Raw genomic sequence first — 16,572 nt, forward strand, 5'->3', positions numbered from 1 at the left:
CTTCCACGGGGTTCACCCAAGGGGAAAATTTCCCTTTTTGGTGAGTCAGGCACGCTCTTCAGCAAGGATGACAGCAGGGTGTGAAGACGTTGGCTAAACCTTGAGGGGGGCCGGGCGTGGCAAGGGGCAACGGCCGTCCCGCCCGACCCCCCTCTTCCGGGCCCTGGGCGGCCCACTCTGCCCTTGGAAAGGGAAGGAGCGAGGGAGAGAAAGGGTCCCTCTTACCGTGAGGTCGTGCTGCAGGTGGCCCAGCTCCTCCCGCAGGCTGCTGAAGGTGGACAGGACCAGCCGGTGGGACTTCTCCGACGTCCCTATCATCTGGAGGCCGAAGGGCAGGGGAGGGTGAGGCTCGCCGCCCGTGGCTCCCACCCCAGAGCCCCCCGAGGCCGGTGCCAGCCAAGCTCCGGGTGCCGCCGAGGAATAGCGTGCCCTAGGGGCTCCGGGGAGATTTGGGGGATAGCTCTCCGTGGGGCCGGTGACCGAGGGGTGTGGCCACCTGGGACGGTCTGCCCGGGGAAAGGGCATCGGGAACGCCACCGCCTGCTCCAAGGCCCTCCTTCCCTGCAGCGCATAGCCCCTCTTAGGGGACAAGAGCCGACTGCCCTCCTCCTCTCCCGCTGGCTAAGGAGATGGGGATTGGGCAGTGTGGCCTAGTGGAAAGAGCGTGAGTCCAGTTGCTAGGGCCCCCCCGAACCTTGTCCCCACCCTGCCCCTGGCCTGCTGGGAAATCTCGGGCAAGCCACTCAACCTCTCTGGGCTTCAGTTTCCTCATCCCTGCGATGGGAGTAATACCTGCTCTTCCTGCCCTTTCAACTGAGTCCCTCGAGGGGCAAGGCAATGGGTCGGCTGATTATCCAGAGAAGCAGTGTGGCTCAGTGGAAAGAGCCCGGGCTTCGGCGTCAGAAGTGGTGGGTTCTTATCCCGACTCTGCCACTTGTCTGCTGTGTGACCTTGGGCAAGTCATCTGACTTCTCTGGGCCTCGGTTCCCTCCTCTGTAAAATGGGGATTAAGACTGTGAGCCCCACGTGGAACAACCTGATTACCTTGTATCTACCCCAGCACTTAGAACAGTGCTTGGCACGTAGTAAGCACTTAACAAATATCATTATTATTATCCCTATTTTATGGCATTTCAGTACTCACTATGGGCCGGGCGATGTACTAAGTACTGGGGGAGCTACAAGTTAATCGGGTTTGACACAGTCCCTGTCCCACTTAGGGCTCACAGACTTAATCTGTATAATTTATTTATATTAATGTCTCCCCCTGTAGACTGTAAGCTCACTGTGGGCAGGGAATGTGTATGTTGTTATATTGAATTCTTCCATGCACTTTGCACACAGTAAGCGCTCAATAGATAACGATCGAGTGAATGAATCCCCATTTTATAGATGAGGCAACCGAGGCACAGAGAAGTAAAGTGACCCACCCAAGATTCCACAGCAGGCCAGGGGCAGAGCGGAGATTCGAAGCCGGGACCTTCTGACGCCCAGGCCCGGACTCTATCCACTAGGCTACGCTGCTTTTTTTTTTTTTTTTTATACCAACACCAGTGCTCCTCCGAAAGTCCTTAGTACCCTGTGACGTTGCGGTGGGAAGAGACCGTGTTTACCAATGCTGTCATACTGTATTCTCCCAAGCACTTGATACAGTGTTTTGCACACAGTAAACATGCAAAAAATTGATTAACTGATTGAAGGAGCCTAGGGCTCTTACCCTCAACACGTCCAGAGAAGGCAAAGGATTTGTCCACGTCGAGGAGCTGGTGTCGGTGGTAATGATAATTTGTTAAGCACTTGGTATGTGCCAAGCCATGTACTAAGTACTAGGGAGATACGATATAATTAAGTCACACATGGGGCTCACAGTTTAAGTAGGAGAGAGAACGGGTATTGTATTCCCATTCTGCAGGTGAGGAAACCGAGTCACAGAAAAGTTAAATGACTTGCTAAGGTCACAAAGCAGGGAAGCGGCAGAGCTGAGACTCCCGGGCCTGTGAGCGTTCCACTAAGCCACAGTCTTTGCCTACCCGGGTCTCCCTACTGCCGAGGTCGAGTAGTAGCCCACTGGGCCGGGCTCCCCCCTGAAGGGAATTAGACACCCCCCCTCGGAGTACCCCCGCTTCTCCTACCTGCAGGATATAGCGGAGTTGCTGCTTGGTGAACTCGGAGAGTCCTTTGGGGATCAGCGACTCGACGTCCTCCGTCTGTGGAGAGAGAAGAGAGGCAGCTGTCCAGGCCCTCAACCCCCGGCTGGTCCTCGGGCAGCGGGTGAGGACCGAACGGCGGGTTCGCCCCGCTAGGCGCCAGGGTCCCGAGCGAGCCGCAGGGCGTCGGGGGTGGACCGGCGGATGGCTCGGCCCGGGGAAGTTTCCCTCCTCCCTCTCCTACTCAGTTGAAGATGGGCCCGATGGACAGACTTGCCCGAGAAACACCCCCCCGCCTTACCCAGCTAGGGGTCTCGAGGCACAAAATCCCCCCCCCGGCTCCCACCCACCGCCCGTTCTCAACTTCCCGGTCACTCTGAGGGCCCTTACCTCCGAGCCGAAGTCCTGCTTTCTGAAAAATGAACCGAAGGGGCAACGTTAGAAAAGGTTCCTCGCTCCATCTCTGGAGAGTAGTCAATGAGTCAGCCAGCTGGAGATTCTGACTGTGACCTGTATCTACCCCCAGCGCTTAGGACGGTGCTTGACACAGGGTGAGCGCCCAATGAATGCCGCTGTCATTCCTGAGCACTCACGGTGCTTAGGGCACCGCACTAAGCATTGGGGGAATGCAACAGAAGGTTAACACCCTTTTAACGGGCAGGGAACGCGTCTACCGACCCATACTGCACTCTCCCAGTCGCTCAGTCCAGCGCTCCGCACCCAGCGAGTGGTCAGTAAATACAATCGATCGATTGATTTAATGGATGAGAGGCAGCTGTCGGCGGTTTCCGGCAGCGGGGAGCGGGAGGATGGACAAGGCACCGCCAGACGATAGCACGAATGTCGAGCCCCTCCCGGGTCCCGCCCCCGAAGCCCAGTGCCCGCTGTAGCTCCACAGGGCTCCTCCCCGAGAGGCCCGGCCGGCTTGGCAGAACTACAGGGATTAGAGGAAAGCCAGGCCCCTTGCCATAATGCCACACCCACCCGCCACGCCAGCTCCCAGATGAGGCCAAATAGAAGTTCTTTCTTTTATGAGACGCTCGATCAGCTCTCTCCTCCTCCCTCGCCTCGCTGACCTGCCACCGAGTCCGCACACACTGCTCCTGTAATACCAATTTACCGTGTACCACAATCTCATCTATCTCACCAACCTCAGTGGAAAGAGCACGGGCTTTGGAGTCAGAGGTCATGGGTTCGAATCCCGGCTCGGCCACTTGGCAGCTGTGTGACCGTGGGCAAGTCACTTCACTTCTCTGGGCCTCAGTTCCCTCCTCTGGAAAATGGGGATTAAGACTGTGAGCCCCACGTGGGACAACCCGATTCCCCTGTGTCTACCCCAGCGCTTAGAACGGTGCTCGGCACATAGTAAGCGCTTAACAAATACCAACATTATTATAATTATCCTTCCTCAGACCTGGAGCTCCCTTCTCCGTCATATCCAAAGGTTCCCCGCTGTCCCCACCGGCAAATCCCATCTCCTCCAGGAGGCCTTCCCTGACTAAGCCCCCTTTGTCCCTCTCCTCTGCATTGGCTGTGTGCCCCTTTACAATAATTATCATGGTGTTCGTGAAGCGCTTACTATGTGCCAGGCACCTTTCTGAGCGCCGGGGTGGATACGGGGACACAGACCCCGTCCCACATGAGGCTCACGGTCTCAGGCGCTTTCGAGAGTACTGTGTAACAATTTCCAGATGAGGGAACTGAGGCTTGCCCAAGGTCACCCAGCAGACAAGCGGTGGAGCTGGGATTAGAACCCATGTCCTGACTTCCGGGCTTGTGCTCCATCCACTAGGCCGTGCTGCTCCTAGGGACTCGGATGCTCACCCCAGCCCCACAGAGTTGATGTACGCGGCCTTGTCTTCTACCGTTTCCCCTAATCCTAACCCATTTTAATCTCCGTCTCTCCCTGTAGACCGTGAACTTGTCCCTACCGGCTCTATTGTATTTTCCCAAGTGCACAGTATAGTGCTCGTCATGCAAGAAGCCCTTGATTGATTGAGCTGTTTCTGCCTCCTGGGAAATTCAAAGGCAGAGCTTTTGCCTGACAGGAATTCCCACCGAGATCTACCCGTCTGTGCCACCCGGAGCCTCCTGTCCCAGGCTGGAAGTCCAAGCCCCCCAGCCGGCCCCTCCTTCCCGTCCCGGCAGGGCCCTGGATGAACGAGGAGCTTCACACCCACTCTCACCTGGTGTTGCTCTGCTCTTTTCAAAAATACATTTTGTACCAGGCGTCTACGGGGTGCGCAAACCACTCCGCTGATTACCAGGTGTGTAATGAATATCAACTATGTGCAGAGCACTGTAATAATAATAATGTTGGTATTTGTTAAGCCCTTACTATGTGCCAAGCACCGTTCTAAGCGCTGTACCGGCCATCTAGTGCACGCAGAGGACTCTGCCGGGCACACTGCGCGTGCGGAGCACTGAACTGCTTGGGAGACTACACTAGCGATAGCATTTAGACCCAATCTCTGCCCTGCAGGATCTTATAATTCATTCATTCAACAGTATTTATTGAGCGCTTACTCTGTGCAGAGCACTGTACTAAGCGCTTGGAATCTGCTCCCGTGCTCCTATACCTTTTGGGCGGACTCAGGGCCAACGGGAGCTTCCGTGGCAAGGGCGGACAAGCGCTGCCAGGAGCGGGCCTGGGCGGCCGCCGGGGATCTCTGAGGGCTTTGCCCCGCGGGAGGGGCAGATGGATGGGTGGCCAGCGGGGCAGTCCGCCCCCCGCCCCATGCCGCCGGGCACCTGGCAGATGCCAGGCGAGGGAGGTGGTAGGGTCCACGGATTCAGGGGAGCCGGCTTCTGGCTTGAAGGCCCATCTCCTCCAAGAGGCCTTCCCTGATTAAGTCCTCTTTTCCTTTTCTTCCACTCCCTTCTGCGTCACCCTGACTTGCTCCCTATGTACTCCCCCCTCTTCTCAGCCCCAGACCATGTTTGTCCTTCTCTGTCATTTAACCAATCTCTTTCTCCCCCCTCTAGACCAGAAGCTTGTTGCGGGCAGGGACTGTATCTACTTACTGTTATACAGTACTCTCCCAAGCACCCCGTACAGTGCTCTGCACACAGTAGGCACTCGATAAATATGACCCCGTTGAGCGCGATGTGCCGAGCACCGTTCTGAGCGCTGGCGTAGATACAAGGCGGTCGGGTTGCCCCGCGTGAGACTTTCAGTCTCAATCCCCATTTTACAGATGAGGTAACTGAGGCACAGAGAAGTCAAGTGACTTGCTCGAAGTCACACAGCCGATCGGTGGCGGAGCCGGGATGAGAATGAAAGGATGACCGAATGAACGACTCTGCCACCATCCTGCTGCGGGACCGTAGGCGAGTCACCGAACCTCTCTGGGTCCCATCTCCCTCCGTAAAATGCGTTCATTCATTCAATAGTATTTATTGAGCGCTTACTACGTGCAGAGCACTGTACTAAGCGCTTGGAATGTACAGATCGGTAACAGATAGAGCCAGTCCCTGCCCTTTGACGGGCTTGCGGTCTAATCGGGGAGGACGGACAGACAAGAACGATAGTAATAAATAATTAATGTTGGTACTCGTTAAGCGCTTACTATGTGCAGAGCACTGTTCTAAGCGCTGGGGTAGATACAGGGCAATCGGGTTGTCCCACGTGGGGCTCACCGTCTTAATCCCCATTTTACAGATGAGGTAACTGAGGCCCAGAGAAGCGAAGTGACTTGCCCACAGTCAGCTGACAGGTGGCCGGGCCGGGATTCGAACCCGTGACCCGTGACTCCCAAGCCTGTGCACTTTCTACTGAGCCACGCTGCTTCTCTAACAGAATCAAGGGGATGAAACGCATGCTAATCCCCACCTCCTCCTCCCTCTTGGCAGTGTTGGGAGGAGCAGAGGTGCGGAGCCCCACTCGCACCCCCACCCTCACCCCCGTCAGTAAGAGCGCAGGGCGTCGGGCCGGCCCGCGGGGATCCTACCTTCCTCCGATTTTCTGCACGTGTTGCAGCAGGCAGCGGTACAGGTCGGTGTTTTTGCGGCTCAACTCGGCGAGCAGCTCCCCGAAATACTTGGGGTCCAGCTTCTCGGGGCCGCTGTCGATTTCCTGCAAGCTGGTACTCTGGGAGAGGGGACGGGACCCCGTCAGGGGGGAGGCCGGACGGTCCTGGCCCGAACCCCCGCTCCGCGTCCGCGACCTGACCCGGGGCTTCCTTTTTCAGGGCACTCGTTGTGAGCGGGGAACGGGTCTATCGACTCCGTTCTATTGTACTCTCCCAAGTACGTAGCACAGTGCTCTGCACACAGTAAGCGCTCAATCGATTGATGGATTGACTCGAAAGCTCTGACCCTGGTGACCTGGGTGGGAGGCTTGCACCGTCATCGTTCCTCTGGAAGCCCCAAGCAAATAATAATAATAATAATAATAATGGTATCTGTTAAGCATTCACTATGTGCCAGGCACTATACGAAGCGCTGGAATAAGGATGATGATGGTATTTGTTAAGCGCTTAATATGTGCAGAGCGCCGTTCTAAGCGCTGGGGGAGATACAGGATCATCAGGTTGTCCCACGCGGGGCTCACCGTCTTAATCCCCGTTTTACAGATGAGGTAACTGAGGCCCAGAGAAGTGAAGAGACTTGCCCAAAGTCACACTGCCGACAACTGGCAGAGCCGGGATTCAAACTCACGACCTCTGACTCTTCAAGCCGACTGGGTTGGATACAGTCCCCGTCCCACGGGGGTGCTCCTCCAGCCTTTGGCCTCGCCTTTCACCCCCGGCAGAGACAACTCAGAGAAGGGGGCATGAGACGCATCGCGGCCTAGTAGATAGACCCCGGGGCCGGGAGTCAGAAGGACCTGGGTTCTAATCCTGTCTCCGCCACTTGTCTGTTGTGGGAATTTGGGCAGGTCACTCCACTTCTCCGGGCCTCGGTTTCCTCATCTGAAAAATGGGGATTAAGACGGTGAGCCCCATCTGGGACGTGGACCGTGTCATTCATTCATTCATTCAATAGTATTTATTGAGCGCTTACTATGTGCAGAGCACTGTACTGAGCACTTGGAATGGACAGATCGGTAGCAGATACAGACAGTCCCTGCCCTTTGACGGGTTTACGGTCTGATCGGGGGAGACGGACAGACAAGTGTCCAGTCTGATTAGCTTGCATCTACCCCAGTGCAGTGTGTTGGCACACGGTAAACCCTTAAATCCCATAACTGATGATTAAAAACAAAGGGCAGGATATTTATTACCCTATTTATTTCGTTAATGAGGTGAACATTCCCTTGATTCTATTTATCGTGATTACGTTGTCCTGTTATTGTCCGTCCGTCTCCCCCGATCAGACCGTGAGCCCGTCAAAGGGCAGGGACCGTCTCTATCTGTTACCGATTTGTCCATTCCAAGCGCTTAGTACAGTGCTCTGCACATAGCAAGCGCTCAATAAATACTATTGAATGAATGAATTGGAACAGGTCTAGGGAGAGAGTGAAGGCCTCGGTGTTTAGGCGGCCGTGCTTCTCACTTCGCATGGAGCCGGGGACCCTCCGTTCCCCCCGACCCCGGCGCGGAGCAGGGAGTCAGACCACTGGGGAGGCAGGGAGGGCAGCGAGGGCGCACACGGGGCTTCGGGGGCAGGTCAGGGTGGCTAGGGGCCAGCCGGACCCGGCAGGGGCGTGGAAGGTGGAGAACAGGAAGCGTTTTGCCACCGCCCTTGCTGATCTAACACTTCTTTTCTCCGGATGATCCGGTTCTGCTCCTGCTTTCTCCCTGCCCCCGGGCGGGAGGGCGGGCGAACAGGAGACCGGGATGGTCAGAGGAGGCCAACCCCGGTCGGGATCCAGCCGGACCTCGCTTGCCCTGGTGACAGAGGCCCGGCCGGGGCAGTAGGAAACCCGGCGGGGGCATCCAGACCGCCGGTTCCGGCTCTGCTTCGTTCGGTCAGTCGATCGTATTTCTTCAGCGCTTACTTTAGCAGTAAGCGCTTGGGAGGGTACAAGAGAACAATAAACAGACAGATTTCCCGTCCGCAATGAGCTTACAGTCTAGAACGGGAGACAGACATTAGTAGAATTAAATGACAGATTTGAAGGTAAGGGCTTTGGGGCTGGGAATGGGGATGGATAAAGGGAGCGAGTCAGGGTGATGCAGAAAGGAGGGGGAGAAGCGGAAAGGAGGACTTGAACAGGGCAGGTCTCTTGGAGGAGATGGGCCTTCAAGAAGGCTTTGAAGGACGGGAAAAGTAATTGCCTCTGGGATACGAGGAGGGAGCGTCTTCCAGACCAGGGGCAGGATGCGGGCGGGACGTTATTCGGCGGCGAGATAGCCGAGTTCAAGGTACAGTGACAAGGTTGGTAGAGGAGCAAAGTGTGAGGGCCGGGTTGTAGAAGGAGAGTAGCGAGGTGAGGAGGGACGGGGAAAAGTCAAGGCCCAAACTCGCCCTACGGCCACCTCGCCTCTGTCCATCCCGGACGACTTCCCGTGCTCGGCCTCGGCTATCGACCAGCTGGCACAGGGATCCTGGGGGTCCCGTGGGAGCCGGTACCCCCAGGTTCGAGTTCCAGCGTGATTCTCGGCCTGCTTTGTGACCCTGGGCGAGTCTCTGAGCCTCTATGGGCCTCAGTTTCCTCCCCCCCTCCCTCTTAGACCCTGAGCCCCGGGTGGAACAGGGACTGGATCTGATCTGATTATCCCGTATCTGCCCCCGGTGCTTACCACAGTGCTCGGAACATAGCGAGCGCTAAATAAATACTAGCTTTATCGTTAACGCTTACCTCAGTTGCAGCGGTAAGCGCTGGGTGCCAGCTACCTCATGGGGCATTACGTATGTGAGGGCTGGACAGAGTCTGTTCACAGAAATCACCGAATGCGAAAAACAAAAAAATCAACCCTCCGGCACTAATTCTCCCACATTCTGGACAGAAGGGAGATGAATGATGAGGTAACTTGCCGTGTCCTTTACATCCCCTGCTCTGATCGATGTGAGGGTGAATGGCCCCTCTCAACCCAGCCCCAGTGTGAGGGTGAGTTAATGTTGGCATTTGTTAAGCGCTTACTATGTGCAGAGCACTGTTCTAAGCGCTGGGGTAGATACGGGGTAATCAGGTTGTCCCATGTGAGGCTCACAGTTAATCCCCATTTGACAGATGAGGTAACTGAGGCACAGAGAAGTTAAGTGACTAACCCACAGTCACCCAGCTGACAAGTGGCAGAGCTGGGATTCGAACTCACGACCTCTGACTCCCAAGCCCGGGCTCTTTCCACTGAGCCATGCTGCTTCTCATTAATAACAGTAATAATAATAATAATAATGATAATGGTATCTGTTAGGCACTTACTGTGCCAAGCATCGTTCTAAGCGCCGGGGGAGATTCAAGGTTATCAGGTTGTCCCACGTGGGGCTCGCAGTCTCAATCCCCATTTCACAGATGAGTAACTGAGGCACAGAGAAGCGAAGCCACTTGACCGAGGTCACACAGCAGACAAGCGGCGGAGCCGGGATCGGAACCCGCCACCTCCGACTCCCAGGTCCGTGCTCTTGCCGCTAGGCTATGCCTCTTCTCTGAGAGTTCTCCCCTTTACCCCGTGTGAGACTGTGGGCCTTTAGGGCCCGAAATTGGGGCCGGGGGCGGCGACGGCGGCGGGGGGTGAGGGGAAGCGTCGTGTCTCACCTGCAGGTGGGTCTGGCCGAGGCGGCCGCCGCTCCACGGGTCCGTCCCGGCGTGTCCGGAGGCCGAGCCGCTTCCGGCGAGGACTTGACCGTGCTGGCCGCCGTGCTGAGCCTGGACGCACTGCTGGACCACCTGGCGCTGGCACTGCAGCTTGGGGTAGCATTCCTACCCCCGAGGCCCGTTAGTGGCCGAGGCCGGCGGCCGCTAGGCTTCGCCCCCTCCCCGGGACCCTTGACTCTGGACGCCCACGGGGCCGCGGCCCGTCCTCCCGACCCCTGCCCAATCAACTGTATTTATCCGGTGCTTCCTGTGCGCGGAGCGCTGTACTAAGCGCTTGGGAGAGTACTGTCCTGCCCAACCCCAGAAGCTTCAGGCATTCCCCCGGGCTGGGCAGCCTGCCCGTCCGGGACCAGGGCCTCCTGCTCCCCCTCCAGATGCGTGCGGTGTGTGTCTGTCTGCCCGCCTGCTTTTATTGTTTTACTGTCCTCTCCCATTTTATTTTGTTAATGAAATGTACATCGCCTCGATTCTATTTAGTCGCCATCGTTTTTACGAGACGTCCTTCCCCTCGACTCTATTCATCGCCATCGTTCTCGTCCGCCCGTCTCCCCCGATTAGACCGTGAGCCCGGCACACGGCAGGGACCGTCTCTATCTGTTGCCGACTCGTTCATTCCAAGCGCTTAGTACGGTGCTCTGCACATAGTAAGCGCTCAATAAATACTATTGCATGAATGAACAATCACCGAGCATCACGCTCCGCACGTCGTAAACACTCGGTAAATGTCACTGACTGACTGCCTGGAATCTCGAGAAGAAGTAAGGCCCGGGGGAAAGAGCCCTGGCCTGGGAATCAGAGGATTCTAATCCCAGCTCCACCACTCGTCTGCTGCCTGACTTCAGCCAAGTCACTCAACTTGTCTGTGCCTCAGTTTCTTCATCTGTAACATGGCCTCTAAAGTCCTGTTCTCCTTTCTCCTTAGATTGTGAGCCCTTCGGGGGTAGGGGACTGTGTCCCACCTGACTTCTTGTCGGGGCTAACCCCTAGGATTTAGTTCAGCACTTGGCAATAGACTGTAAGCTCATTGTGGGCAAGGAATGTTTCTATTTATTGTTATATTGTACTCTCCCAAGCTCTTAATACAGTGCTCGGCACACAATAAGCACTCAGTAAATACCATTGATTGATAAGACCATTATTATTATTTTTATGTCCACACAGGACATATGCATATATCTTTAATTTATATATGTATATATATTTGTTTATATTAGTGTCTGCCTCCCCCTTTAGATTATGAGCTCGTTGTGGGCCGGACTGTTGTTATTTTGTGTTCTCCCAAGCGTTTAGCACAGTGCTTTGCCCACCTTAGAGCTCAATAAATGCGATTACGATATCATCATCATTATTACTATTCCTCCGGGCCAGGGATCCTGTTGCACTCTCCCTAACATTCAGTCGGTCAGTCGATCGTGTCTATAGAGCGCTTTCTTTGTGCAGAGCACCGTACTAAGCGCCTGGGAGAGGACAAAACAACAATAAACAGATACGTTCCCTGCCCGCTCCGCGGTCAACAGACACCCAGTTCAGGACTCTGCAAACACCAGGTATTCAATACAGCACTCCGGCCCTGGTAGGTGTCAAGAAATGCAATTCAATGAATGTAGTTTGAATCACAGAGTGTCTCCTAAGACATCTCTCCTTTAACCTTGGCTGTTGGATGACCTTGGACCGCAGGCTTAGCAGTCAGGTTACAGAATGTTACCTTAAAATGTTCCTGTGGAACCCCCTCCTAAAATGTAGTGATGGGCGGCCCCGTTTGCTCCCTCCACATAAAGGCGGTCTCCTCCCAAAGATCTGTGGGATCGGAACCGTGCCTGACCGGATTACCGGGAATCTCTCCCGGGGCTTGGCACGGTTAAGTAGGTGTGGAATAAATACCGCAGTTATTCCATTTAACGAATAGCGAAGCAGAGAGAGGGCCCCGAGACTCTGATTTCTTTTGTGTTTTGTTTTTTACCCTCCACGGGGCACTCTACTAAGCCCTGGGGCAGATACAAGATTCAAGTCAATCGGGTCAGACACCATCCGCGGCTCACACGGGGCTCACGGTCTTAATCCCCACTTTACAGATGAGGGCGCCGAGGCTCGGGGAGGCGAAGCGACTTGCCCAAGGCCACACCGCAGACGGGTGGCGGAGCCGGGATTAGAACCCAGGTCCTTCTGGCTGCCAGGCCCCAGCTCTCTCCGCTAGGCCCACCCTCCTTCCAGCTCGGCCGCCTGACGGGTTCTTCCACTCGGGCTTCTCGCCCTGCCGGGGTCCCGAATCCCGGGGCCTCTTGGGCCCCTCTCTCTCCCAGGCGGCAGGTCCCAGGTCGTCCCAGGCCCGGGAGTTCTCGGGGTTTCTTGGGGCCGGGCAAACCTCCCGGGGCCCGTCCTTCGGCCGTGTAACGGCCTGGGGCCCAGCGGACACGCGGCCCAGGCAGCCGCTCGAGGGCCTCTCCCTCCAACCGGGATCCCCCCGCCCGGCCACCGCAAACCCCTCTCTGCGCCTCCCTCCTGCTCGGCCAAATTCCTTTACCGGTCCCGGCCTCGCCCCCGGGGCCCCGGGCCTGCCGGGACTCGGCCCATCTGATTACGGGCACGTTTCTCCGGGCGGCCGGGCCTGCCTCTGACAGGGAGGGGCCGCACCAAACTGGTCTCGGCTGGCCCTGGCCAGGTCTCCCCGCCCCCGGCGGGCCCTCGGCTCCCACGCGGGGCAGAGGCTCCCCCGGCGAGGCGTCCTCCGACACGGGGAAACCGAGGCCCGTGGTTGCCGCGGAGCCGGCTGCCCGGAGCGGGCCCGGCGGCTCCGCCGGGGCCACGGCCGGGGCCTCCCGAGGAGGAGCCGTGGCCGGGTGGACACTGGCCCCCGGGCGCCTTTGGGTAACGAGCCAGGGAGGCACCCGGCGGGCGACGCCAACGAGGAGGAGCCCCGTCGAGTCCCGGGTGTCCTCGCTGTTCTCACACAACCCCGACCCAGCGTTTTCACAGCAAAAAGGAACCGAGCATCGGGTGGGCCGGGGAGGGCTTCTCACGGCCTCCCAAACCCGGGCCTGCCTTCTGCCGGACCCTGTGGTCGGAGACCTCCTCTCCCAGCGCCTCGCTGAATTCATTCATTCAGTCGTATTTATCGAGCTCTTACTGTGTGCTGAGCACCGTACCAAGCGCTTGGGAAAGTACTGGTACAAAAAACAGTGACCTTCCCTGCCCACAACGAGTTTATAATCTAAGCAGCGGGGCTTAGTGGAAAGAGCCTGGGCTTGAGAGTCAGGGGCCGTGGGTTCTAATTCCATTTCTGCCACTTGTCGGCTGTGTGACTTTGGGCAAGTCACTTGACTTTTCTGGTTCTCAGTTCCCTCATCTGTAAAAAGGGGACGAAATCCGTGATTGCCCCAGCGCTTAGAACAACGCTTTGCACATAGTAAGCGCTTAACAAATGTCATCATTATTACTATTAGAGAGGAGGAGACAGACATCAATGCAAATAAATAAAATGACAGATATGGACATAAGTGCTGTGGGGCTGGGAGGGTCTGAATGCCCGGATGGCATCCATTCCCGACTGATCTCTCCACCTCAGAGCCCGCTCAGTGCTAAGAGACACCGCCGATCTCGGCCGAGTCAGGGACCTGGAACAAAATTGGATGCCCAGCTCTCCCCAGCTCGACTGTAAGCTCCTTGTGGGCAGGGAATGGATCTGTTTATTGTTATACTGTGCTCTCCTGAGCTCTTAGTACAGTGTTCGGAACAAGTGAGTGCTCAATAAATACCACTGAATGAATGAATGACCATCAGGCCCCAAAGACGGGGATCGTGTCTACCGGGAGCTTGAGAAGCAGTGTGACTTAATGGTAAGAGCCCGGGCCTGGGAGGCAGGGGAGTTGGGTTCTAATCCCCGTTCCAGCATTTGCTTGCCGCGTAACCTTGGGCGGGTCACTTCACTTCTCCGGACCTCCGTTTCTTCATCTGTAAAATGGGGATTCAAAACCTGTTCTATGTCCCCGCCTGGATTGTGAGCCCCATGAAGGGACAGGGGCTGTGTTGGACATGATTGTCTTGTATCTATCCCAGCGCTTAGTACAGTGCACAGAATAAGCACTTGACAAATATGACTATTATGGTGCTCTTCTCCCAAGCCCTCAGTCCAGTGCTCTGCACTGTAAGCTCCTTAAGATAAAAGGATCCTTTAATATTAATAATAATAATAATAATGGTATTTGTTAAGCACTTAACTATGTGCTGAGCCCTGGGGTAGATACGGGGTAATCAGATTGTCCCACGTGGGGCTCACATCATTTAATCCCCATTTTTACAGATGAGGAACTGAGGTCCAGAGAAGTGAACTGACTTGCCCCAGGTCACACAGCAGACGAGTGGCGGACTCAAATTGGAACCCACGACCTCTAACTCCCAAGCCCGGGCTCTTTCCACTAAGCCACCAAATAATGGTATTTGTTCGGCGTTTACTATGTGCCAAGCGCCGTTCTAGGCGCTGGGGTAGAGACGAGGTAATCAGGTGGTCCCAAGTGGGCTCCTTTCTACTCACCCTAGTCAACTCTCCACAAGTGCTTCCCTTGGTGCTGGGTATATAGTAAGCGCTCAATAAATACTAATAACTGCTTGGTTCGGGAGCTGCAGGCTGGGCATTTTCCGTCTTGTCGCCCCATCGGTCAAGTAGGGAATGGGCTGCCAGGCTGGGGGGTGTTTCTGTTTCCCCACAGTCATTTCCCCACAGTCGTCCCCCAGGATGACTCCCTCGTCACTGCGGTGACTCACCTCAGGATTCAGCTTCTCGACTTTCCTGATGGTCTTTTCGTAGATGACATTGTTTCCGGGGATGAAATTGGCCCCTCTGAGGAACACGTCCTGCAGAGACAGCAAAGGTTGGGGTCAGAGCCGGGGGGGGGCTTCCCAGCAGTGAGCGTAACTTCGGCCAAAGTTCAGCGCCGAGGGGCTGGCTAGTAAATAATAATAGCGGTATCTGTTAAGCACTTACTATGTGCCGAGCACTGTTCTAAGCGCCGGGGAGGATACAAGGTAATCGGGTTGTCCCACGTGGGGCTCACAGTCTTAATCCCCATTTTACAGATGAGGTACCTGAGGCCCAGAGTTAAGCGGCTTGCCCAAGGTCACACAGTAGACAAGTGGCAGAGCCGGGATTAGAATCTGTGACCTCTGACTCCCAAGCCCATGTTCTTTCCACTAAGCCACACTGCTTCTCTGGATTGTTGATTGCTGTTGATAATAATAATAATGATGTTGGTATTTAAGCACTTACTGTGTGCAGAGCACTGTTCTAAGCGCTGGGGTAGATACAGGGCAGGCAGGTTGTCCCACGTGAGGCTCGCAGTTAATCCCCATTTTACAGATGAGGTAAATGAGGCACAGAGAAGTGAAGTGCCTTGCCCACAGTCACACAGCTGACGAGTGGCAGAGCCGGGATTCGAACCCATGATCTAGTTGACTGTAAGCCCCTCAAGGCTTCCTAACATTTCATCCTGGCATACGCTTTCCACTCCGTAGCTGAAGTGTGGTTTTCCTCCCGCTCCCCTCACCTGGAATTATCCCGCTCGTCTCCCCCGACTAATAATTGAGATATTTGTTAAGCGCTTACTATGTGCCAGGCACTGTACTAAGCGCTGATATAGATACAAGCCAATCAGGTTGGACCCGATCCACGTCCCACATGGGGCTCACAGTCTTCATCCCCAATTTACCGGAGGAACTGCGGCCCAGAGAAGGGAAGTGACTTGCCAATCTTAGGACAGTGCTGGGCACATAGTAAGCGCTTAACAAGCAGCGTGGCTCAGTGGAAAGAGCCCGGGCTTGGGAGTCAGAGGTCATGGGTTCGAATCCCAGATCTGCCACTTGTCAGCTGTGTGACTGTGGGCAAGTCACTTCACTTCTCTGGGCCTCAGTCCTCATCTGTAAAATGGGGATTAACTGCGAGCCTCACGTGGGACAACCTGCCTGCCCTGTATCTACCCCAGCGCTTAGAACAGTGCTCTGTACATAGTAAGCGCTTAACGAATACCAACATTATTATTATATCACGCCCGAATCACTGGGTGCCCCAAGTTTGGCCGTGACGGGAGGGGGAACCACTGCGGCCGAGACCACCGGATGTGAGCCAAAGCCTCGGGTCGCCCACGCCAAGGACACGCTCCCGGTTTGGGCTTTCTCCCTGACCTGGGAAACCGGAGGGGGACCCGCCCTCTGAACCAACAGGTGTTTTTTCTCCACCGCAGATTAATTTAATGAATTTAATTGCTGGCTTCAGAAAGCCAGGGCGGAGCCGACCCGGGTCCCGGTGGCGGCCCAGAAGGCCGAGCGGGTTGGCCGCGGGCTCGGGCCGGCTCCGCGGACGCAGCCGGGGGGTCCCGCCGGTGCTTCTCGGGAGGGGGACGAGCGAGTAGATGGTCCAGGTGTGAAAACAGGAGGAAACAGAGGGGACCAGGGAGGTGGGAAGAGCAGCAGCAAATGAAGAAAGGAAGAGAAACAGAAGCGGTGTTACCGGAAAGAGCACGGGGTTGGGAGTCAGAGGACCTGGGTTCTAATCCTGCCTCAGCCAATCGCTTGCTGTGTGACCTTTGGACAAGAGGCTCAACTTCTCTGTTTCTCCGTTTCCTCACTTGTAAAATGGAGATTCAATCCCTGTTCTCCCTCCTAGTTTCTCAGTTTCCTCAACTGTAAAATGGAGATTCAATCCCTATTCTCCCTCCTAGTTAGACTGTGAGCGCT

General features: G+C 55.8%; 1 protein-coding gene across 1 annotated transcript in view; it reads right to left on the minus strand.

Annotated features, from left to right (window-relative positions):
- Nucleotides 1–16,572, minus strand: part of POF1B (POF1B actin binding protein) — a 54,229-nt gene that overhangs the window by 9,268 nt on the left and 28,389 nt on the right. The window contains exons 4-9 of the mRNA XM_029067958.2: nucleotides 14,608–14,697; nucleotides 9,790–9,954; nucleotides 6,098–6,237; nucleotides 2,538–2,559; nucleotides 2,133–2,207; nucleotides 226–318 (exon numbers count right to left, since the gene is read on the minus strand). Coding sequence (XP_028923791.1) covers nucleotides 226–318; nucleotides 2,133–2,207; nucleotides 2,538–2,559; nucleotides 6,098–6,237; nucleotides 9,790–9,954; nucleotides 14,608–14,697 — 585 coding nt within the window. The remainder of the gene's footprint in view (nucleotides 1–225; nucleotides 319–2,132; nucleotides 2,208–2,537; nucleotides 2,560–6,097; nucleotides 6,238–9,789; nucleotides 9,955–14,607; nucleotides 14,698–16,572) is intronic.

The sequence above is a fragment of the Ornithorhynchus anatinus genome, chromosome 6, assembly GCF_004115215.2.
Source record: "Ornithorhynchus anatinus isolate Pmale09 chromosome 6, mOrnAna1.pri.v4, whole genome shotgun sequence".
In the NCBI taxonomy this organism is placed as follows: Eukaryota; Metazoa; Chordata; class Mammalia; order Monotremata; family Ornithorhynchidae; genus Ornithorhynchus; species Ornithorhynchus anatinus.